The sequence below is a fragment of the Coregonus clupeaformis genome, unplaced genomic scaffold (genome assembly GCF_020615455.1).
Source record: "Coregonus clupeaformis isolate EN_2021a unplaced genomic scaffold, ASM2061545v1 scaf0555, whole genome shotgun sequence".
NCBI classification, from domain to species: domain Eukaryota; kingdom Metazoa; phylum Chordata; class Actinopteri; order Salmoniformes; family Salmonidae; genus Coregonus; species Coregonus clupeaformis.
In genome coordinates this window covers 74,142-99,202 of record NW_025534010.1, presented here as the reverse complement: position 1 = coordinate 99,202, position 25,061 = coordinate 74,142, and the positions used below count along the sequence as shown (strand labels likewise).

Sequence of the window (25,061 nt, the reverse complement as noted above, 5' to 3'; positions counted from 1 at the left end):
CGAAACTAACACCCTGGCTCAACATACAAGAGTCCCCAGAGCCAGGGCGTGACAGTACCCCCCCCCCCCAAAGGCGCGGACTGCGACCGCGCCAACATAAACCCAACAGGGGAGGGGCCGGGTGGGCATTCCTCCTCGGAGGCGGATGCGGCTCCGGGCGTGACCACCACCCTCTAACAACCCCCCCGTAGCGCCCCTGGTCTGGTCCCGCTGGCTGGAGCTGGACTGGACATCGGTGGAGCGGATTGCTTAGGCTCCGGTGTGGAGCAGCTGACCGGTACCTGACCAGGCACCGGTGAAACGGGCACGGGCTGTGCCAGACTGACAACGCGCACCACAGGCTTGGTGCGGGGAGCAGGAATGGGCCGGACCGGGCTGACGACGCGCACCACTGACTTGGTGCGGGGAGCAGGAACGGGCCGGACCGGGCTGGCGACGCGCACCACAGGCTTGGTGCGGGGAGCAGGAACAGGCCGGACCGGACTGACAACGCGCACCATTGGCTTGGTGCGGGGAGCAGGAATGGGCCGGGCCGGGCTGGCGACGCGCACCATTTGCTTGGTGCGAGGGGCAGGAACAGGCCGGGCCGGGCTGGCGACGCGCAACATAGGCTTGGTGCGAGGGGCAGGAACAGGCCGGACCAGGCTGTGGAGACGGACTGGAGGTCTGGAGCGAAGAGTTGACACAACCCGTCCTGGCTGAATGCCTATTTTTACACACTCTGTGTGAGGCATCAGCACAGGACGTACAGGGCTGTGTATTCGCATTGGCACTACAGCACGTGACACTGGCGCAGGATATCCGGGACCAAGGAGGGGTACTGGAGGCCACGAGCGTTGAGCCGGCACACTCCGTCCTGGCTGCATGCCCACCTTAGCACGACACGTGCGTGGTGCTCGCACAGGACGTACCGGACTGTGCCGGACCACTCGCGGCACAGTACGCAGCTCCGCATACCTCAGAACCTGCCCAGTCTCACGCTGCCTAGCCTGAGTACGGGGAGTTGGCTCTGCTCTACCTCTAGGCTCCGCCAACCTCCCTTCCAGCCCCCCAAACCCGGTGGCCTCCTCTCCTGATCCCCAAACTCGCCCTGTAGCTGCCTCCAGCAGCCCTGTCGTCTATGCCGTGTGCCCCCCCTAAAAATTTATTGGGGTTGCCTCTTGCGTGTCCGACGTCGGCCCGGTTGGCGCCGCTGCTCCTCTCTATGGCGCGCCTCCACCGTCTCCTCCCACGGACGGCGATCCATACCGGCGTGGATTTCCTCCCAAGTCCAGGACCCCTGCCCGTCCAAGATCTCCTCCCAAGTCCAGTCTGTCTGCTCCTGGGCACGCTGCTTGGTCCTGTTTTGGTGGGATCTTCTGTTTTGGTGGGATCTTCTGTCACCAAGGCGCAGCGTGATACGAGTACATACTTGTATTTTAGTACTTTCAAATACACAAAACAACAAAACGATACGTGAAGTCCTCGGTTATACAATACAAACCAACACGGAACAAGATCCCACGAATAACAAGTGCACACAAGGCTGCCTAAGTATGGGACCCAATCAGAGACAACAAGCAACAGCTGATTCTCGTTGCCTCTGATTGAGAACCACCCCGGCCAACACAGAAACACATAACCTAGAACATACCATAGAAACACGAAACATAGACTCTACACAACGAAACTAACACCCTGGCTCAACATACAAGAGTCCCCAGAGCCAGGGCGTGACACAGAAGTTTACATACACTCAATTAGTATTTGGTAGCATTGCCTTTAAATTGTTTAACTTGGGTCAAACGTTTCGGCTAGCCTTCCACAAGCTTCCCACAATAAGTTGTGTGAATTTTGGCTCATTCCTCCTGACAGAACTGGTGTAACTGAGTCAGGTTTGTAGACCTCCTTGCTCGCAGACGCTTTTTCAGTTCTGCCCACAAATGTTCTATAGGATTGAGGTCAGGGCTTTGTGATGGCCACTCTAATACCTTGACTTTGTTGTCCTTAAGCCATTTTGCCACAGCTTTGGAAGTATGCTTGGGGTCATTGTCCATTTGGAAGACCCATTAGTGACCAAGCTTTAACTTCCTGACTGATGTCTTGAGATGTTGCTTCAATATATCCACATAATTTTCCTTCCTCATGATGCCATCTATTTTGTGAAGTGCACCAGTCCCTCCTGCAGCAAAGCACCCCCACAACATGATGCTGCCACTCCCGTGTTTCACGGTTGGGATGGTGTTCTTCGGCTTGCAAGCCTTCCCCTTTTTCCTCCAAACATAACGATGGTCATTATGGCCGAACAGTTCTATTTTTGTTTCATCAGACCAGAGGACATTTCTCCAAAAAGTACGATCTTTATCCCCATGTGCAGTTGCAAACTGTAGTCTGGCTTTTTTATGGCGGTTTTGGAGTAGTGGCTTCTTCCTTGCTGAGTGGCTTTTAAGGTTATGTCGATATAGGACTCCCAGGCTGTTTAAAGGCACAGTCAACATAGTCTATGTAAACTTCTGACCCACTGGAATTGTGATACAGTGAATTATAAGTGAAATAATCTGTCTGTAAACAATTGTTGAAACAATTACTTGTGTCATGTGCAAAGTAGATGTCCTAACCGACTTGCCAAAACTATAGTTTGTTAACAAGACATTTGTGGAGTGGTTGAGAAACGAGTTTTAATGACTCCAACCTAAGTGTATGTAAACTTCCGACTTCAACGGTATGTGCTAGTGGTGGAGTAGGGGCCTGAGGGCACACAGTGTGTTGTGAAAGCTGTGAATGTATTGTAACGTTTAAAAATTGAATAACTGCCTTAATTTTGCTGGACCCCAGAAAGATTAGCTGCTGCGTTGACAGCAGCATGGGGGGGGGGTAGAAGGATTACTTTATCCTATCCCAGGTATTCCTTAAAGAGGTGGGGTTTCAAATGTCTCCGGAAGGTGGTGAGTGACTCCGCTGTCCTGGCGTCGTGAGGGAGCTTGTTCCACCATTGGGGTGCCAGGGCAGCGAACAGTTTTGACTGGGCTGAGCGGGAACTATGCTTCCGCAGAGGTAGGGGAGCCAGCAGGCCAGAGGTGGATGAACGCAGTGCCCTCGTTTTTGATTTGAATATGAATCTTTCTTAAATCTATTAAATAAAAGTCAAACTGATTTTTTTTTTTATAGTGGGATTCTTCGGCGAAGTCCTCAGCAATTGTTTTCTGTGCTAATGTTACATCTGGAAAATTGAAATAAAATGTTAATATTTACTTTAACATTCTGTGTTGTGTCCGTATTCGTCTTGATAAGTGAGGCATGTTTATAAATGCTTTATAAATACTTTATGAATGGGAAAATATAAATTACATTACATTGACTGCATAGAATTCATACATAGACCTTTAATATTGGTGTTATAGATCATAGGCAAACTGCACAGTTAATTACCATGAAGTGCTAAGCTATACATTCTTTATGAATGGGGAAATAGATTTGACTGTACTTTGACTGCATAGAATTCATACATATTCACAAGAAGCAACATTAGCATGACACAAGCTGAATTAAATGTAAACGGCTTTGAAAAATAAAGCTTGAGATAAATTCAGTGCTCCACTGACATTTCACAGCGATACGCTGGTTTTTGTGAGAAATCTTTGAAAAAGAACAGGAATTTCACATGAATAGTTAGAGTATTCTAAAATATGATTAGTTCAACGGAAAAGTGAGGTAGCCAGGTAGCCTTCATTCTCGCAACGCATCCAGCCTAGCTTTTTTATTCTCTGGTGTCCATTGATTCAGTCAACCTAATTTTGGTCAGCCTACAAGGGTAAAAACTCCACGGCTTATGAAAAAGACATGAGGTTTGGACTATTGTTTTTTCTTAGAGGATTATCTACACAATTAACATATTATTTTACCCATTGGTCAAAATATGCGTTTTTGATTGGACACCCTACATGTATACCCTTCATGTGTGCGTTATAGACCAGTATGACCAACTTAATTGTGATGTGGAGGAGGGCCGTTAATGAGTTACGAAAGAGTTATGATATGACCCTCAACTACAAGATTTGATCCGTCAACTTACCCTGACGATTCAACCCTGTTGGGATCTTCATGGACCTCAGTGAGAAAAAGAAGGTAAGGCACGAGCCTATACCGGCCAGAGGGGGGAAAAAAACTTTAATAATGCAGGTGTGACCTGTTATAACACATTCATTAAATGCTTATAGATGTGTAATGAATGCATTATCTATATGTAGTCAATTTAGATTGTTACCAAATATTGTAATGTCACCATTCTATTTGTTTATGTTGTCTGTAAGACAATGATTTACGCTATTGTACCTTAAATGCCCAGACATACTGTCTGTCACTAATGCAAGATGTAAACAGTCCTAAATTCACATCAGACAGCCCAGTTGTATTAGCGTTATTATTGCCTCCAATCATATAGTATCACATCCTGATTTCCATGGTTTCATCTGCTTTAAGCCTTAGTCGCTCATTTGATATGCAGTGCAGGTCAGTACAATAGCGGTTTATGTCGCGGAATCATTTCCTGCTTTTGATAATGCCACTGACCTCAGGAGGGGACCAAAGGATACTGGGTCAGGTATAATCTTGCACTCCCATGCACTGTGGCTACTCGAATCCAAACATGTCCTTTCTCTCTTTGAGTCTTTATGGCTTTGACATTTTACGATTTGTTTTTGTCCATCTGGGCTTCCTGTGATCTGTTTGCCACCAACAATAAAAAGTGGCCCTATTTTTTTGTCTCTTTTTTTCTTGCCCTCCTCTCACCAAGGAGATAACTCGGTTATGATTACTCCCCGATTCTGTGGGACACAATGGAAATATGATTATGGTAATGGTGTTGTGTGTTTAGAGATGTTGGAGGAGGACTTGTCCAGATGCATAGGCCACGTAATAAGGCCCATTGACGCAATACCCACAGCCTTAATTAAGACTTTCTTAATTTGCATTTAATGACCTTAGCCTTGATTGAGAACTCAGAGGCCCCAATGTGGCCGCGGCTGAACAATGGCGGATGGCCCTTTTACAGTGACTACTCTTATTATTATTATTACAGTGCCTTCGGAAAGTATTCAGACCCCTTGACTTTTTCCACATTTTGTTAGGTTACAGCCTTATTCTAAATTGATTAAATTGTTTTCCCTCATCATTCTACACACAATGCCCCATAATGACAAAGCAAAAACAGGTTTTTTGAAATGTTTGCTAATTTATATAGATAAATACAAAACGGAAATATCACATTTACAATAAGTGTTCAGACCCTTTACTCAGTACTTTGTTGAAGCACCTTTGGCAGCGATTACAATCTCGAGTCTTCTTGGGTATGACGCAACAAGCTTGGCACACCTGTATTTGGGGAGTTTCTCCCATTCTTCTCTGCAGATCCTCTCAAGCTCTGTCAGGTTGGATGGGGAGCGATGCTGCACAGCTATTTTCAGGTCTCTTCAGAGATGTTAGATCGGGTTCAAATCCGGATTCTGGCTAGGCCTCTCAAGGACATTCAGAGACTTGTCCTGAAGCCACCACTCCTGCGTTGTCTTGGCTGTGTGCTTAGGGTCGTTGTCTTGTTGGAAGGTGAACCTTCGCCCCAGTCTGACGTCCTTAGTGCTCTGGAGCAGGTTTTCATCAAGGATCTCTCTGTACTTTGCTCCGTTCATCTTTGCCTCGATGCTGACTAATCTCCCAGTCCCTGCCGCTGAAAAACATCCCCACAATATGTTGCTGCCACCACCATGCTTTACCGTAGGGATAGTGCCAGCTTTCCTCCAGACATGACGCTTGGCATTCAGGCCAAAGAGTTCAAGCTTGGTTTCATCAGACCAGAGAATCTTGTTTCTCATGGTCTGAGAGTCTTTAGGTGCCTTTTGGCAAACTCCAAGCGGAGCTGTCATGTGTCTTTTACTGAGGAGTGGCTTCCGTCTGGCCACTCTACCATAAAGGCCTGAGGAACTTTAGAGCTCTGTCAGTGACCATCGGGTTCTTGCTCAGTTTGGCCGAAGCGGCCAGCTCTAGGAAGAGTCTTGGTGGTTCCAAACTTCTTCCATTTAAGAATGATGGAGTTCACTGTGTTCTTGGAGACCTTCAATGCTGCAGACATTTTTTGGTACCCTTCCCCAGATCTGTGCCTCGACACAATCCTGTCTCTGAGCTCTAAGGACAATTCCTTCGACCTCATGGCTTGGTTTTTCCTCTGACATGCACTGTCAACTGTGGGACCTTATATAGACAGGTGTGTGCCTTTCCAAATCATGTCCAATCAATGGAATTTACCACAGGTGGAATCCAATCAAGTTGTAGAAACATGTTAAAGATGATCAATGGAAACAAGATGCACCTGAGCTAAATTTCGAGTCTCACAGCAAAGGGTCTGAATACTTATGTAAATAAGGTATTTTTTTATATATATTTTTTTATAAATTTGCAAACATTTCTAACAAACTGTTTTCAATTTGTCATTATGGGGTATTGTGTTTAGATTTTTTTATTTAATCCATTTTAGAATAAGGCTGTAACGTAACAAAATGTAGAAAAATTGTATACTTTGAATACTTTTCGAAGGCACTGTATCAACTACGTAATGAAGCGCTTCATCTGATGTTGCTGTTTTTGGCGGAAAGGAGAGGAGTGCTCTGAAGCCGTCTCTTAAAAGTCCTGAAAAGTCATTATTTCATGGTTAACTACCAGGAAGTTTGAAAAGACAGTCTGAGTGGGCAGGGAGCTTATATTCATGAACTCGCCTTGACTGACAGCTCTTTGAAAAGCAACTTGGATGCAGTGTCATTTTTTTATTTACATCTCCCGTTTGGCATGTCTCTTGTGATGCGGTTCACAGCAGCACTGACGGATGTGTTGACATGACAACTTCGTCAGCGTTTTGAATGACCCTTCCCCCCCTTTTGTTCCATGCTGGCTGAAGACTTGGCTAGCCAGTAACTAGCTAACACCAGACACCGATGAAAGGGGAAACATATAAGTATCTTTGCCATAGATGAACAGGGTAAACTTTTAATTATATTTGCTGACACCACACAGTCAAATTTTGGCACCAGTAAAGTAGCTATCTAGCTATATAAACTACGCCCCTCTGCAAACACGCCTTCTCCAAAGTTGGTTACAAGGCACTACTTATTTAAATTACGTAAGAGAACATCATGTTACTATTGGTGTATCAAAATGAGAGCTAAGGTCACCTTGTCTCCTTAATAATTAATCCAACTGTTTGTCGTGGGGGAGGGGACCAGTAACTTTATGATCAAACCTTATCAATTTAGAAGCAACAGTAATTTTTCATACTTTGGTCATCATACCTTGATCTGGTTTCCTTCAAATATCATCTAATTTCATGAAAAACATGATTCTGACTGTTCATGACCTTTAATGCGCTTCTAAATGTAGGTCAACTTTGAGAAGCCTTGATCTGTGCGTCCCTAGGAAATGTGCAGGGAAGGGAATTAATCTTGCGTGGTGTCCAAAAGCTCTTACGCGTTGAACACACCGACTGCGTCATTGCATTTTGGTACACCAGAAGTACATTCATTTCCAATGGAACGCTGCGTTTGCCTTGCAGCATTGCGTTGCAGAGGCAGTTGCTGTACGTCTGTGTGGTGCATACGTTGGATTTATCGAACATATGCATCAAATTGTTGAATTTTTGTTGCACACATATCCAGTAAAAAAATAAGTGTGGTATTACATAATAAAAACAGTTTGACTGCAGAATTTCTTTACATTTTTTATTCATTTATTTGCCAAGTAGCATACATACAGTGAGGGAAAAAAGTATTTGATCCCCTGCTTATTTTGTACGTTTGCCCAATGACAAAGAAATGATCAGTCTATAATTTTAATGGTAGGTTTATTTGAACAGTGAGAGACAGAATAAATACAAAATAATCAAGAAAAATGCATGTCAAAAATGTAATAAATTGATTTGCATTTTAATGAGGGGAAATAAGTATTTGACCCCCTCTCAATCAGAAAGATTTCTGGCTCCCAGGTGTCTTTTATCCAGGTAACGAGCTGAGATTAGGAGCACACTCTTAAAGGGAGTGCTCCTAATCTCAGCTTGTTACCTGTATAAAAGACACCTGTCCACAGAAGCAATCAATCAATCAGATTCCAAACTCTCCACCATGGCCAAGACCAAAGAGCTCTCCAAGGATATCAGGGACAAGACTGTAGACCTACACAAGGCTGGAATGGGCTACAAGACCATCGCCAAGCAGCTTGGTGAGAAGGTGACAACAGTTGATGCGATTATTCGCAAATGGAAGAAACACAAAATAACTGTCAATCTCCCTCGGCCTGGGGCTCCATGCAAGATCTCACCTTGTGGAGTTGCAATGATCATGAGAACGGTGAGGAATCAGCCCAGAACTACACGGGAGGATCTTGTCAATGATCTCAAGGCAGCTGGGACCATAGTCACCAAGAAAACAATTGGTCACACACTACACCGTGAAGGACTGAAATCCTGCAGCGCCCGCAAGGTCCCCCTGCTCAAGAAAGCAGATATACAGGGCTGTCTGAAGTTTGCCAATGAACATCTGAATGATTCAGAGGACAACTGGGTGAAAGTGTTGTGGACAGATGAGACCAAAATCGAGCTCTTTGGCATCAACTCAACTCGCCGTGTTTGGAGGAGGAGGAATGCTGCCTATGTCCCCAAGAACACCCTCCCCACCGTCAAACATGGAGGTGGAAACATTATGCTTTGGGGGTGTTTTTCTGCTAAGGAGACAGGACAACTTCTCCGCATCAAAGGGACGATGGACGGGGCCATGTACCGTCAAATCTTGGGTGAGAACCTCCTTCCCTCAGCCAGGGCATTGAAAATGGGTCGTGGATGGGTATTCCAGCATGACAATGACCCAAAACACACAGCCAAGGCAACAAAGGAGTGGCTCAAGAAGAAGCACATTAAGGTCCTGGAGTTGCCTAGCCAGTCTCCAGACCTTAATCCCATAGAAAATCTGTGGAGGGAGCTGAAGGTTCGAGTTGCCAAACGTCAGCCTCGAAACCTTAATGACTTGGAGAAGATCTGCAAAGAGGAGTGGAACAAAATCCCTCCTGAGATGTGTGCAAACCTGGTGGCCAACTACAAGAAACGTCTGACCTCTGTGATTGCCAACAAGGGTTTTGCCACCAAGTACTAAGTCATGTTTTGCAGAGGGGTCAAATACTTATTTCCCTAATTAAAATGCAAATCAATTTATAACAATTTTGACATGCGTTTTTCTGGATTTTTTTGTTGTTATTCTGTCTCTCACAGTTCAAATAAACCTACCATTAAAATTATAGACTGAACATCTACAGTGGGGAAAAAAAGTATTTAGTGTGGCCTACCACTTTGCGGCTGAGCCGTTGTTGCTCCTAGACTTTTCCACTTCACAATAACAGCACTTACAGTTGACCAGGGCAGCTTTGACGAACTGACTTGTTGGAAAGGTGGCATCCTATGATGGTGCCATGTTGAAAGTCACTGCACTCTTCAGTACGGGCCATTCTACTGCCAATGTTTGTATATGGAGATTGCATGGCTGTGTGCTCGATTTTATACACCTGTCAGCAACGGGTTTGGCTGAAATAGCCGAAATCACTAATTTGAAGGGGTGTCCACATACTTTTGTATATACAGTATAGTGTATGTACAAACAGAGTACGCATTCGAGAAGTACTCTCCGTGTTTCATTTCGCATACTTTGATTTGGACTCGTACTCCGACTTTCCCGTGCTCCAATGTTCATGTTCGGAGCATGGAAGTATGCATTTCGAGAAACACCCCTAAACTAGCAGGTTTTTCTCAGGGTCAAATAGGGACGTCAACAGTTAGCATGTTAGCCAGCTAGTGCTTCAAATAAATTCAACCGGTTTATACTTTTGGACATATTTGCACCCTATACACATTTGGAAACAGGCCATTTGATGAAGTGTTAATATTTATGGACGTTGTGAGCAAACAGATAAGTATGTGCCTGTAAGGGAAGTTCAATCCATACTAAATAAAAATATAAATGCAACATTTAAAGTGTTGGTCCCATATTCCATGAGCTGAACTAAAATATCCCAGGAATGTTCCACACACAGTTACAGTGGGGAAAAAAAGTATTTAGTCAGCCACCAATTGTGCAAGTTCTCCCACTTAAAAAGATGAGAGAGGCCTGTAATTTTCATCATAGGTACACGTCAACTATGACAGACAAATTGAGAAAAAAAATCCAGAAAATCACATTGTAGGATTTTTTATGAATTTATTTGCACATTATGGTGGAAAATAAGTATTTGGTCACCTACAAACAAGCAAGATTTATGGCTCTCACAGACCTATAACTTCTTCTTTAAGAGGCTCCTCTGTCCTCCACTCGTTACCTGTATTAATGGCACCTGTTTGAACTTGTTATCAGTATAAAAGACACCTGTCCACAACCTCAAACAGTCACACTCCAAACTCCACTATGGCCAAGACCAAAGAGCTGTCAAAGGACACCAAAAACAAAATTGTAGACCTGCACCAGGCTGGGAAGACTGATTCTGCAATAGGTAAGCAGCTTGGTTTGAAGAAATCAACTGTGGGAGCAATTATTAGGAAATGGAAGACATACAAGAGCACTGATAATCTCCCTCGATCTGGGGCTCCACGCAAGATCTCACCCTGTGGGGTCAAAATGATCACAAGAACGGTGAGCAAAAATCCCAGAACCACACGGGGGGACCTAGTGAATGACCTGCAGAGAGCTGGGACCAAAGTAACAAAGCCTACCGTCAGTAACACACTACGCCGCCAGGGACTCAAATCCTGCAGTGCCAGACGTGTCCCCCTGCTTAAGCCAGTACATGTCCAGGCCCGTCTGAAGTTTGCTAGAGTGCATTTGGATGATCCAGAAGATGATTGGGTGAATGTTATATGGTCAGATGAAACCAAAATATAACTTTTTGGTAAAAACTCAACTCGTCGTGTTTGGAGGACAAAGAATGCTGAGTTGCATCCAAAGAACACCATACCTACTGTGAAGCATGGGGGTGGAAACATCATGCTTTGGGGCTGTTTTTCTGCAAAGGGACCAGGACGACTGATCTGCGTAAAGGAAAGAATGAATGGGGCCATGTATCGTGAGATTTTGAGTGAAAACCTCCTTCCATCAGCAAGGGCATTGAAGATGAAACGTGGCTGGGTCTTTCAGCATGACAATGATCCCAAACACACCGCCCGGGCAACGAAGGAGTGGCTTCGTAAGAAGCATTTCAAGGTCCTGGAGTGGCCTAGCCAGTCTCCAGATCTCAACCCCATAGAAAATCTTTGGAGGGAGTTGACAGTCTGTGTTGCCCAGCGACAGCCCCAAAACATCACTGCTCTAGAGGATATCTGCATGGAGGAATGGGCCAAAATACCAGCAACAGTGTGTGAAAACCTTGTGAAGACTTACAGAAAACGTTTGACCTGTGTCACTGCCAACAAAGGGTATATAACAAAGTACAGAGAAACTTGTGTTATTGACCAAATACTTATTTTCCACCATAATTTGCAAATAAATTCATAAAAAATCCTACAATGTGATTTTCTGGATTTTCTCATTTTGTATGTCATAGTTGACCTGTACCTATGATGAAAATTACAGGCCTCTCTGATCTTTTTAAGTGGGAGAACTTGCACAATTGGTGGCTGACTAAATACTTTTTTTCCCCACTGTATTTGTCAGTGGGCAAACGTACAAAATCAGCAGGAGATCAAATACTTTTTTCCCTCACTTTATTATTTGTTCGATGACATCTAAAAATTAATTGTGAAAGCCTGTAATATAATTTCCCTCCAAATGCATAGTTTTGGAGCGAAATGCACTAATAAATAGTCAAGATAGCTGAGAGTAGGCTCTTTTAACAATGAGACCAATGTTGAGGAAGGTGGTCTTGATTGCGCTGTTGGGCCGGGACCAGCCCCGCCGAAAGGGCAGGTCTGTGTCTGTCCAGGGATGGTTGATGTCCCGAAAGCAGGCAGGGGAGTTCCATCATCTCATTCAAGATCTTCGACTGTTTGGAGAGGAATTCCTAAGTTACTTTAGTCTGGACCAAAGCCAGTTCGATCACCTGCTCCAGATGGTTGGAGCCAGGATCGCCCGGATGGATACCAACTACCGGGAGTCCATCAGCCCAGTTGAACGCCTGGCAATTTGTCTCTGGTAAGCTGAATTCAAGTGAATTTTTAAAGCCTTTGATACCGTAATTGATTGATATTAGATATATTTTATGTGCAACCTAGCTAGCTAAAGGGCTCTCTGGTTAATAGCCCCTATGTGACATCAGATGTACTTTTACAGAATGTTCATTAGGATTATAACTTTCCCCAAAGTTGGTTTAAAATCCTTTTTTAATGATGCAATGTTACCAAAGGAAAATAAAGTTGGGGTGCGTTCTGCCCTGATGAAGGTAGGCTAGTCTTCTCCAGGACCCCTTGTTGTTCAAGACAGTTACAGTAATTCATTACATTCTTATTGGAATCATGTACAAAAAAGGGTTCCAAAAGTGTCCTTCTGCTTTCCCCATAGGATAACCCTTTTTGGTTCCAGGTAGAACCCTTTGGGGAAAAGGTTATACTTGGAACCCAATAGGGTTCTGCTTGGAACCAAAAGGGTTCTACCTGGAACCAAAAAGGGTACTACCTGGAACCGAAAAGGGTTCCTCAAAGGGTTCTCCTATGGGGACAACCGGAGAACCCTTTTAGGTTATAGATAGCAACTTTTTTTCTAAGAGTAGAGTTGGCCTGGGCTACAGTTTATTGATACAGTCATAGACTGAATTGTACTGTTTCAAGGCATTGTTAATGATGGTTGATGAGTATTACAATATAATTAGTAGAGCATAATAAACAGTAATGAGGTAGCTATATGAGTAGATAGAATATGTGGGTGGAATTCAAGTTACACACAATATTGATAATTATTTTGAATTATGTTTCAGATTCTTGGCGACAGGGGACTCCTACAGGACCATCGGATTCAGCTTACGAGTTGGACTGTCCACGGTGGCAGGCGTTCTCCCCTCTGTGGCAAAAGCCATTTGGGACTGTCTGGTTGGTGAATACATGCCGAGTTCCTGGAGAGGTGGAATTTCCCCAACTGTCTTGGCTCCATTGACGGGAAACATTGAGTAATCCAGGCTCCACTGTGCTCGGGTTCGCAATTCTACAACTACAAGGGTACATATTCAGTTGTACTCTTGGCTGTTGTAGATGCCATCTACTGTTTCCGTGTCGTTGGTGCTTACGGCAAGGGAAGTGATGGCGGGACCCTCCGGGACTCTGCCTTCAGCCAGGCACTTCAGGATGGCACCCTGGATATTCCACCACCTGCATCACTCCCTGCGGCTGAAGACCTGGGACCCATTTCCCACGTCTTCGTCGGCGACGAGGCCTTCCCTTTGAGACCCAACCTCATGAGGCCCTACGCTGGACGCCAGCTGCCATTGCCAAAGCCTGTAAGAATCTTCAACAAATGACTGTCCAGGGCAAGATTAGTTGTTGAATGCACCTTTGGGATTGTGGCAGCCCAGTGGAGAATGTATCGGAGAGTGCTTGGTCTCAGCCCCTCAAATGTCGATGCCTGCGCGAAGGCCACGTGTTCTCCACAACTACCTGCGGAGGGCATTCCAGGAGCCACTCCGGATGGAGATGGGCACGCCAAATGGTCACCTACCTGATGTCACCAGGGCAGGTGCCAACAACGCCCCAAGACAGGCACTCCAGGTGAGGGAGAAGCTGACCACCTACTTCTCATCGCCAGCAGGTGAAGTCCCATGGCAGCATGCCATGGAGTGAAACGGCTCTTTTAAGAGCCCCCTAACACAAAGGGTATTTTAAGAATCATCCACCATTGTCCATAAAATAGCATTTTTTCCCAGATTATTTTATGTCTCATTTTCTCTCTTCATATGGAAGTGAAATTTGGGAGTAAAGACCACACCTTAACCCCTTCCCTCTCCCATTAACATCAGTATTATACACACCTGGCATGGTACATCAGGTGAGCAGGAGCTCTAATTAAGGTTATACGACATACAGTTAGTATGATAACAATTGGAAAAGGTAACCTAGGGTCCATAAAAATAGTACAGTTTACCATGATCTTCACTGGTCTGACAAAATGCAGGTGGGAAAAAAATACGTTTTACTTTCATTTTGTCTTAGATCTGCAAAGGTGTAGGGAATACATAAATAGAAAAATTCTAAATGAGATATTAATAAACAAATGAAACAACTGACTATGAAAACATTAGAATTTAGTAAGTATGTGGGTTGTAAAAAATGTTACAAAACATAAAACAACTGTTGAAAGAGGTGTGTGTGTGTGTGTGTATGTATGTGCATGTAAAAATACCAAAATTAATGTGTAGCCTGTAATCTGTAAGAGAACAACGAGAGCATTTATTTTGGCAAAACTGCAGACAGATACAGGGACTACTCATAAAGCCTAGACGTAGTAGGGGAACTTCAGATGGCCATAAAGAGAGAGAGGGCAGGGCACTGGAGATATGAGGTACAGAGAGGAGTGGAGGAGAGGTGTGTGTGTGTCTCTGTCTCTGAAAAAAAGAAAGGAATGTGTAGCCATAACACAGCTAAACAAACAAATGGCCCCTGGATGTCATGGACCAGTCGATGGAACATAACTTCACAAACATTTTCAACACCCTGGTTTTCAAGTGGTTTTAAATTAAATAAATATATTCACCTTTAGTCTTGTAAGAGACCAACTAGAGCATCCGTGAATTCTCCGGTTTGTGAGTTTAAATTCTGTCAATTCAGAAATCTATGTAACACTAATAATGAATGCTATCCTAAGACTTTAGAAACAAATTACTTTATGAATTGACTGAATGTCAATGGAACTGACGTGTGTGAAAGGAAAGGTACAATGAGGGAGGTCAAAACAACAACCAGACAACTCCTCTCCTCTTCCTGTCCCTCCTGTGTGCTGGTCTGCTAAATTGACTCCATCTCTGGAAGGGAAGAGAAAAACAACTCATACAAGCATTACATAATATAACACCATAGAAGGTGAGATTTATGTTAACTAAATACTGCTTGTATAGTGTAGTTAGTGGCATAAATATTGAAACAGTGTGGTAAAATTGGTAATTCTTGCTGTTTACTCATGGAATTTGTATTTCAGATTAAAAGATGAAAATGACAGGCAAATATTTAGACAGCAAACTGTTGTTTTAGGATATTTTCTAACCCAGAAACAACAGCTCTACATTTGCCTCATAATAATCCTTTGATCTGAAATACCAATTAGCCTACATGAGTATATTATAAAAATGTTTGCTTCATTGTCGCAATACTTATGACACTACCTGTGTTGTGGGGGGGAAAAAACGTACCATTGAACTCGGCTTCGAAAAGCAGATGATGAATTTTAACCTTGACTGCTGCTTTTCTTTGCTGAGGCAGCCTCTCCAGGGTTGGCACCAGGCTCATGGCAAAGAGGGTCTCTTTATCCTCCTTCTTGTGAGCATCAGGTTGCGCTGCATCCCTCTCGACGGCTTGGAGGAGCCTCTGCTGAAATGAGTTGAGTGGATCTGGGGGCTGGTACCTCCGATGACGCCTGGTGTGACGTTGTTCCTCTTCCTGTCTCTCCCCGTTTGTCTCCACGGCCACATCCTGTTCAACAAGGTCCTCAGTGGTCACTTCCGTCAGGGTCATAATCTCACCGGATCCTTGATCCAGAGGTGCTTCCTCTATTTCATCATCTTCCATGGCTGCACAGGTGGTGGTCATATTGTGGATGACGTAGAGGATCTCGCTGCACCGGTGGAGGCGGTGGTCGCACTTGTAGACAATAAATGGATCCAGAAAAAGAATGTGGCAGAAGCGCGAAGGCCACTGGCCTGAAGCTGCTGACCCAGACCTCTTCTTCTCTTTCTCTGCCCTTCTCTCTCTCTGATACCTGTCCCTGAGTCCTCTCCACTTCCTCCTACAGTCTTCTTCTACATAGACATGAACATGATAAGCCAAACCATTACTTGATTATTAGTATAACTACAGTTATTAGATAGCTATCATGGACATGTCACCTACTGTACACACAGACACACACGGTTATCTGACCAAATTATCAGGGGTAGTATCTACCATCATTTCTATTACTATTTATCTGACATACACACTCACACGCTCTCACATACACACTCACACTCTTTCAAACATGATTATTTGGCCAAGTTATCAGGGGTAGTAAATAGCATAATTGATATGACTATTTCTTTTTCACACACACACACCTCATTGGTTAGGTTAGCAAGCTATCTCACTACTAAGCTTACCTGGCAATCCTACTATCATGGACAATTGTCTCCAAGCAGCATTTTTTGTGTTTATGTCCCTGTAGCTGTCAGCAGTTGTGTCAAAAATACACGGTTTTGAGGATACTGCGAAAATGATTCTCTCCTCCATGTGTCCAACCGCATGCGACCGTCTGCAACACTTGTGTAGATACCTGCATTCAGTATAGTTGCGTAGCTGCTCATCAGGCAAGAGTAACACACCAGCAGAGTTAGGCGGCCAGTGCCATCTCACCTCTCTCTCACTTTCTGCCTCTCTTTCTCTCGCTCTCTTTCTCTCACACACATACATCTCTCTATCGCCAGCCACTGGAAACATCTTATATTTTCCAGAGTGCCCCCACAAAAGAAAGATGAGGCGATGGCCAGGCTCTCCTTGCCCACTAATACACCCACAAAGAGCTTTCTAATAAGTACAACGGGGAGGGAAAAAACTAAGATTGAAAGTTCTATGGCGCTGATAGAGTAGGCTGGCACACTAAAATGAATCACAAAGCGATAGGCCTATACGCTGGGCACCGTATATGGAATCAAATTAAAAGTATGTTTAAGATGCGGAAGGACGGGCTGCTGCCAGTCGCCATTGATGAATCAGACTGTGTTCAATTACAAAATCCTCTTTCTTGTCCGGCTCCCGCTCCAAACGGCCTGCCATTTGTGTTATTTGACATTTCCGTTAATTACTGGCTGTCATCACAACCAGATTTGTTATTACTGCGGCGGAAATAATTTTTTTACCACCACTCCAATGAGTCTCTATACCTTGTTGCAGTCAAACCTTTCGTAGCAACCTCTCTGCGGACATGGATTCGATTAGCCGTCTGTAATGATTTTGACTGGCTGTACGTTAAAGACTTTACAGATTTTGCATGCTTATTGTGATCGCAGGTGCAATACTTTCCCGCTTGTTTGTTGTGTGTTGGTCTGTAGGTTACTGTGCTCGGTCTCCTCTTACTGTGGTTTCATTCGTTGTTTGTTTGTTTGTATGTTGCTGCCACACCACTTCCAGTGTAGAGGTTGCAAGTGACATAACACAAGCTGTCAAACTAGAGCAGTAGGTACTCTGCCCTTACGGTTATATGTAACAGGAAAGCCCACCCCTGGGTGTGAAACAAATAAACCTGCAGAACATTGAGGGACTAACTAGGGCTATCAGAGATAAATCAGTTAACTCAAGTTAACTTTTTGTCATTTTAGTGCACTATTTTGTTTTTATTGCAATTCATCGCATTGTCTTTCAAAATACACTGAAAACATCCAAAATACATAATCTATACAGCTAAAAACAACAACATGATGTGCGTTATACAGTTTCTTGATTTTGCTAACCGTTTCTTTGGACAAAATCAAGACTTCAATATTCTTGTAATGCGTTTTGTATAAAAAATTATAAATTACAGATCAATTTGAGCAAATTTTGAATTTGAATTTAATCGTGATTAATCACTGCAAATCCTGTGATTATCTAGATACAAAATAATTTGACAGCCATAGTACTAACACATCTAATGACCTGAGACCAAACAGTAATATTTTCCAGACAGCTGAAAGCCATGCTGTGGCAAGGACCTGTTGCTCCTGCCATGTGTATTGATTGGTTCCTCAGTATTTCCCCTGCAATAGAAGATAGAATGTACATTATATACTGAACAAAAATATAAACGCAACATGCAACAATTTCAACAATTTTACTGAGTTACAGTTCATATAAGGAAATCAGTCAATTGAAATCAATTATTTAGGCCCTAATTTATGGATTTCACATGACTGGGCAGGGGCGTACCCATGGGGAGCCAGGCCCACCCACTGGGGAGCCAGGGCCAGCCAATCAGAATGCGTTTTTCCACACAAAAGGGCTTTATTAATCCTCAGTTTCATCAGCTGTCCAAGTTGCTGGTCTCAGACGATCCCGCAGGTGAAGAAGCCAGATGTGGAGGTCCTGGGCTGGCGTGGTTACACGTGATCTGCGGCTGTGAGGCCGGTTGGACGTACTGCGATATTCTCTAAAACGACTTTGGAGGCGGCTTATGGTCGAGAAATTAACATTCAATTCTCTGCCAAAAGCTCTGGTGGACATTCCTGCAGTCAGCATGCCAATTGCACGCTCCTTCAAAACTTGAGACATCTGTGGCATTGTGTTGTGTGACAAAACTACACATTTTAGAGTGGCCTTTTATTGTCCCCAGTGATACTGTTTAATCAGCTTCTTGATATGCCACACCTGTCAAGTGGATGGATTATCTTGGCAAAGGAGAAATGCTCACTAACAGGGATGTAAACATATTTGTGCACAAAGTGAAAGGGAGAGAGATGAGCGAGAGGGCAGAAATAAAGATGTTTAGCCATTGAATAGATGGTAATATATACACTCCTCCCGTATCAGCCAGATCCATATAGTTGCATGCCTCCCTGAATTATGCATAGTAGTTTTTATTATCTGCCAACTTTTGCTCCCTCTCCCTCTGTGTGATTGCTGCTGGGGAAATGCTGTGGATATGTTCCTTTTTAGAGCACAGAAATAATGACACAACATGGTGTAATGGATTTGATTCAAGCTACGTGCTACGAGGCAACCAAGGGGCAGAAATTTGTTGGTGGGGGTGATGGAGGCGCGAAGGGGTGGTGGAAAGAAAAACAATTTTGTCGAGGCAATTCCCCAGGAAAAAAGACCACAAGCCTCCACTGATTGTCGTTCCCCCCCATACATGTATTAGAGATTGAAGTCACAGCTCAGGCGCCAATCTTGGTAATCGGAAACAAACCTGGTTTAATCCCTCAGGTGCCTTTCTACGAATCATAACACACACACACACACAAGCACACACACACACACACACACACACACACACACACACACACACTCACGCATTCACACACAAACCTCCGTTGCCAAACGTGCTGCAACGTTTATTGAATGAACGCACCCTTCAGATGCCAGTGAGAAGAAAACACAGGAGGTATGAAGGATTTGGATGTACACACCCCACCCCCAGCAGAGGACTAACAGTCTCTCTCACAGGAAGTGGCAGTATGTAGTGTCGTTTTAGGTGCCAGGCCAAGCTGTGGAATAAGCCTTTATTGGGCTAATTAAATGATTTGTTTGTATGATCATGTAGTTAATTAAATGTTTGGAGGAGTTACTACTCCAGATGTGCCCTATGGAGTAGATTATGATGGTGATGGTCTCTCAAATCAGGCATGAAATACACTGAGTGTACTAAACATTAGGAACAGCTTCCTAATATTGAGTTGCACTCCCTTTGGCCCTCAGAACAGCCTCAATTTTGTCGGGGCATGGACTCTACAAGGTGTCAAAAGCGTTCCACAGGGATGCTGGCCCATGTTGACTCCAATTCTTCCCACGGTTGTGCCAAGTTGGCTGGATGTCCTTTGGGTGGTGGACCATTCTTGATACACACAGGAAACTGTTGAGCATGAAAAACCCAGCAGCGTTGCAGTTCTTGACACATTTAAACCGGTGCGCCTGGCACCTACTACCATACTTCTTTCAAAGGTACTTAAATATTTTGTCTTGCCCATTCACCCTCTGAATGGCACACATACACAATCCATGTCTCAATTGTCTCATGGGTTAAACATCCTTCTTTAACCTGTCTCTTCCCCTTCATCTACACTGATTGAAGTGGATTTAACAGGTTACATCAATAAGGGATTATAGCGTTCACCTGGTCTGTCTATGTCATGGAAAGAGCAGTATCTTCCTAATGTTTGGTACACTGTGTATGCTCTACTGTATATTGGCAGGTAGACAGGCCCATATGCGTTGAGGTGAAACACGGTTGTGGTTGTGTTGTGTTTTGCTCAGTTTGAGGAGGGAATGATGGGAAGGAAGTCCTGTCATACTTTGACAGGCGGTTTTATTAGTAGCCTCTCCTCTCAGGTGCTCTTATCTTGGTGTGTAGCATGTAGTTGATGTCTGATTTCTGTTTTTGTCTCTTTCTCTCTCTCTCTCTGTCTTTCTCTCTCTCCATAGTGTGTAGCATGTAGTTGAACCATCTCTGCTCTGATATCTGATTTCTGTTTCTCTCTCTCTCTCGCACTCCTGCAGCTACGTTGGGGACCCTGGACTTCAGTTTACTGTATGACCAGGAGAACAACGCTTTGCACTGTACCATCAACAAAGCCAAGGTGAGCATTCATGATGATGTTTATTGTCCTACAAAGGGAAATTGTTTCCATAATTTACACTGTAAAACTTTTCCTTGTAAAACTCTGGTGCCAGGATAATGCTGTAAAGTTATAGTGAAATTCTTCTTGAAATCTAAATGCAATACGTTTTTTAAAACATCAAATACATTTATTGAAATTGGTAACATGAACAACAAATTCAACAACAGAACTGACAATAGAAGTAACAACAGTTAACACATATGTAACCAAATAAGAGCATAATTACAACACTAATTTAAAGACTATATTGTGTGCCTGTGTGTGGGGGGTGTGGGGGAGAGAGAGACAAAGAGAGAGGGGGAGTTAAAATTGTGATTGGGTACAATCCTAGATCTATGATCAGGGGCAACTCTATTCGGGGTAAGGGGGTTCAGAGGCTGTGAAATACACAACGGGACAGTTTGGGCAGGAGAGCATCCAGGAGAGAGAAGTCAGCGCAGCATCAGGTGTTCCTCATGGGGCTCCGTAACAATCCTCCTCAGTTCTGATTTGTCAGCTCCTCTCACCCCTAGGACAAGCATAGAAAAATAAAGAATATAATGAGAGACAGAGAACACCAGGGCTGTTACTCTGTGGGTAAAAATACAGGTGACAAGGGACTGATGTCGTGTGAGCGTGGGTGTGTATACTTACCTCATTAGAGGACTTCATTCAAACTCAGTGAGCTCTTGGAAGAATGGGGCAATGTAGGGGTTGAGAACAGCTGGCTTCCTCTGGGCCACCTTGTCATGCATTTTGTCCCATCTTCAGGGGTCATCATCTTGGGTTGATTTGAACCAGGAATCTGTACAGCCATATATCCAATATAGTTTATGAAATAATTTGAGGCATTGAACAAATACAAATAAGACAGCTAGATACACCTACTTCAAATCATAGCTAACTAATAAAACATTGCTATAGCCAACACAATACCACAGATTATTTTACCAGACTCACAACATTTTTCTATCTTTCTGTGCCACCAAAAGTTTGCACCAAACGTTAGTTAGTAAAGTGAACAGGTTTAGCTAATACTGTAACATTATGGAACAATGTTGTTTAAATTAAACAAATGGTTAGCGGGAAGAGGCTATAAGGACACTCCTGGTCTGCAAAATTATGTCATACAGTATGTCACGCAGCTGAGAGCAGAGTGAACAGAATCACACAGGGTTGTGCCAGCTAAGGAGGACACTGTGTCCCGGTATTGTTGCCGTTCATGCTCTCCCTATTGAGTAGACTGTATAGCGGTGACATTTAGATGGCTACCAATATTAGTTATTTGATGTGTAGGCTGCTATCCTACTTGAAATATAATCCTGTGTTACAGCTGCCCAGTGGCAAGCACCCCATAGCTAGCAGGCACCTGATAGAACACCAGTGCACTGGTCATTCGCAATGGCTTTAGCGGCTCGTGAGTAGTTTAACGTGTATAATGCGGCTCGTCAATCCGAAAAAAAAATGGGCTCCGGTAATAATATGGGTAATATCTTTTGAACTGCCATTTTCTCTGTAGTAATGGTGAACACATAACGGTCACAAATCTGCGCTCAGTTTATTCTCTATGGCACTCAGAGGCTGCGGTATAGCCTACATAAAAGCCTATCATCATAACAATTATTATCTGTGAGATAATTTTTTCTAGGTTGCAAAGCAAGATATTTACGAGCAATTTAGGGCAGACCGAAATGGCTTGTGTCAACTTGAGTTAGCTAACTAGCTAGCTAGCTAGCTAGCAAGCAAACCTTAGCCAGCTAGCTAACATTAGGTAAGCTAAGAAAAAACATGCAGAAATTCAACGTTGGCTAGCAATAAGTAAGGGATAATCAACGAGGGGCTATGCGTGCTATGGAAAATAATGAATTACGTTGTATCGTAATACGGTGGGAGTCAGGAAGCAGGTGCAGAAGGTGAAATGAATAACAAAGCAATGCAGATGAACAAAACATAAGAAGCGTACAGAACGTAAGAGAAAACAATACTACCTAGTGACTGCTGTCTAGTGAGGGCTAAATAAAGGGGGAATAATCAAGGAGATATTGATGACCAGGTGTGCGTAATGATGGGGAGCAGGTGTGCGTAATGATTGTTACCAGGGCCGGTGGTTAGTAGACCAGTGGCGTCGAGTGCTGGAGAGAGGGAGCGGGAGTAGGCGTGACAGATGTGGAAGTGTGTTCCACAACGCACTAGCGGGGTTGAACTAGCCTTCCACGGAGTTGCATTATTTTCCAGAGAACACATAGACCCCTGAGTTGATTATCACTTTTTATCATGGCTATAATTGAACACATTTACCACTACAAATGTGTTCATTTGCAGGTAGAAATCTGTTCAACATCCGCTGAAGTAGCTAGCAAGTTTTATAGATAGGTACAGTAGTTGCCTTGGTAACCAAACAAACATACTTGCTAGTTTAGCTAACCAAACCATCAGTCCTGGCTTGCTATTATGAAAATCAAATTCAACATTGCCAATAATGTTTATAATTTGACTTTTGCTTTCAAAAGCAGCTCAAACATAGAACATGGAAGAATGAACTATAGCCACTGAATTCTACCTTGCTGATATACCATGTGGTATAGGGAAATAATGCATGCTCTAGAATGCCCTTCAAACCAATCAGAAACACGTATTCAACAATGTCATGGTATAAGAAAGGGATAAATGCTGACGTTCTGTACATTACCTTGGAAATAATGGACAACGCAGTGGGACAAGGCGGAGGCATGTCCCTTTGCAGAGTTCATTTTTCTAAGGTAATGTACAGAACATCAGCGTTTATCCCACTTATACCGCAGAACAATACTAAAGCACACATTTACCAGCAGAAAGAAAAATTATTGATATAAGCAAATTCATACTTTCTCATGTTTTGTCTGCTAGAGACGCGACCCAGTTGTTTGTTCGATTAGTTCTATATTTAAGGACGCGACCCATTCTATCTTATCCCTTGCTTGCTAGCTAGCCAACTAGCTACGGCTAACAGAGTCACGACCTCTGCTGCCAGAATAACAGCAAAGTAGCTGCATTTGCCTTTGTTTAAGCTGTTTTCAGTTGACATTCATTTGGATACATCCATAACAATGAGCTGATGATGCCCAATTTTGCCTGGCAAAGTGCCTTCTCGTCAGGACACTCGTTGACAACGTTCATTTTGTGGAGATCACAATGCATATCAAACACTAGGCTAGAAGCTAGCTAAATATTTTGTTTCTTGACAAAAAATATTTTGTTTCATGACAACCGAAATCAAAAATATCCGTTGCTAAAAACAGCTGGTCAAACTAGAAATGTAATGTGGGAGGATTTCACAACATAGCGCCACTTGTGTCATGACTGCAACAGTAGGGACTGGAGAAATTCATGTTTATCACTCGCCACAATAGGTCATCAGATGCTCCAAAAAAAATATGTCTGCATGTACTGTCTGCATATGTAGGCGCATATTGAGTCAGGATTGCAAGGAGTCCCAATATCTTTTCCAACTGTCTGGTTTTAATGTCCATTCTAGAATGTCAGATTGAATATTCAACAATGCTGTGGTATGAAGATATTTATACACTGGGTGGTTTGAGCCCTGAATGTTGATTGGCTGAAAGCTGTGGTATATCAGACCGTATACCAAGGGTATGACAAAAAATAATTGTACTGTTCTAATTACATTGGTAGCCTGTTTGTAATAGCAATCAGGCACCTCTGGATTTGTGGTATATGGCCAATATACCATGGCTAATGGCTGTATCCAGGCACTCTGTGTTTAGTCTTGCCTAAGAACAGCCCTTAGCTGTGGTATATTGGCCATATACCACACCTCCTCGGGCCTTATTGCTTAATTATAAACAAGTCAAGGTACCTACCCAGCAGATGCTGAAAATGTTCTTACACATTTTTACATTTACATTTTAGTCATTTAGCAGACACTCTTATCCAGAGCGACTTACAGTTAGTGAATACATTTTTTTTTTTTTATACTGGCCCCCGGTGGGAAACGAACCCACAACCCTGGCGTTGCAAACGCCTTGCTCTATCAACTGAGCTACATCCCTGCCGGCCATTCCCTCCCCTACCCTGGACGACGCTGGGCCAATTGTGCGCCGCCCATGAGTCTCCCGGTCATGGCCGGCTGCGACAGAGCCTGGATTCGAACCAGGATCTCTAGTGGCACAGTTAGCACTGCGATGCAGTGCCTTAGATCACTGCGCCACTCAGTGGTCTAAGACCACTTACACTTCACAGCCGCTTCAAGAAGATATTTACTAAAATAGTCTGAGCTACATGTGTCTCACCAACATCATGAGGTTGGCGCCTGAAATGGATCATTTTAATCTACAGTAGGCATACGCTATTACTGTAAAGAATGTTAGAGTAATTGTTACAGGATGCTTCCAATTACAGTTAATAACAGTATTTTTCAGCATTTTACCCATAATGCAGTGCTATCTACATCATTAGTGCTATATAAAACGTTGGTTTTTCTATAAACTAGGGTACCAGGGAGGATTTCCTATTTATTTTTTTACTGTCACGACTTCCGCCGAGGCTGCCTCCCCTCCTTG

General features: G+C 43.6%; 1 protein-coding gene across 1 annotated transcript in view; it reads left to right on the top strand.

The window, feature by feature from the left end:
- Positions 1-25,061, top strand: part of LOC123485060 (double C2-like domain-containing protein beta) — a gene marked incomplete at its 3' end in the record, with an annotated part of 122,978 nt that overhangs the window by 31,219 nt on the left and 66,698 nt on the right. Inside the window, exon 2 of the mRNA XM_045215919.1 lies at positions 20,402-20,481. Coding sequence (XP_045071854.1) covers positions 20,402-20,481 — 80 coding nt within the window. The remainder of the gene's footprint in view (positions 1-20,401; positions 20,482-25,061) is intronic.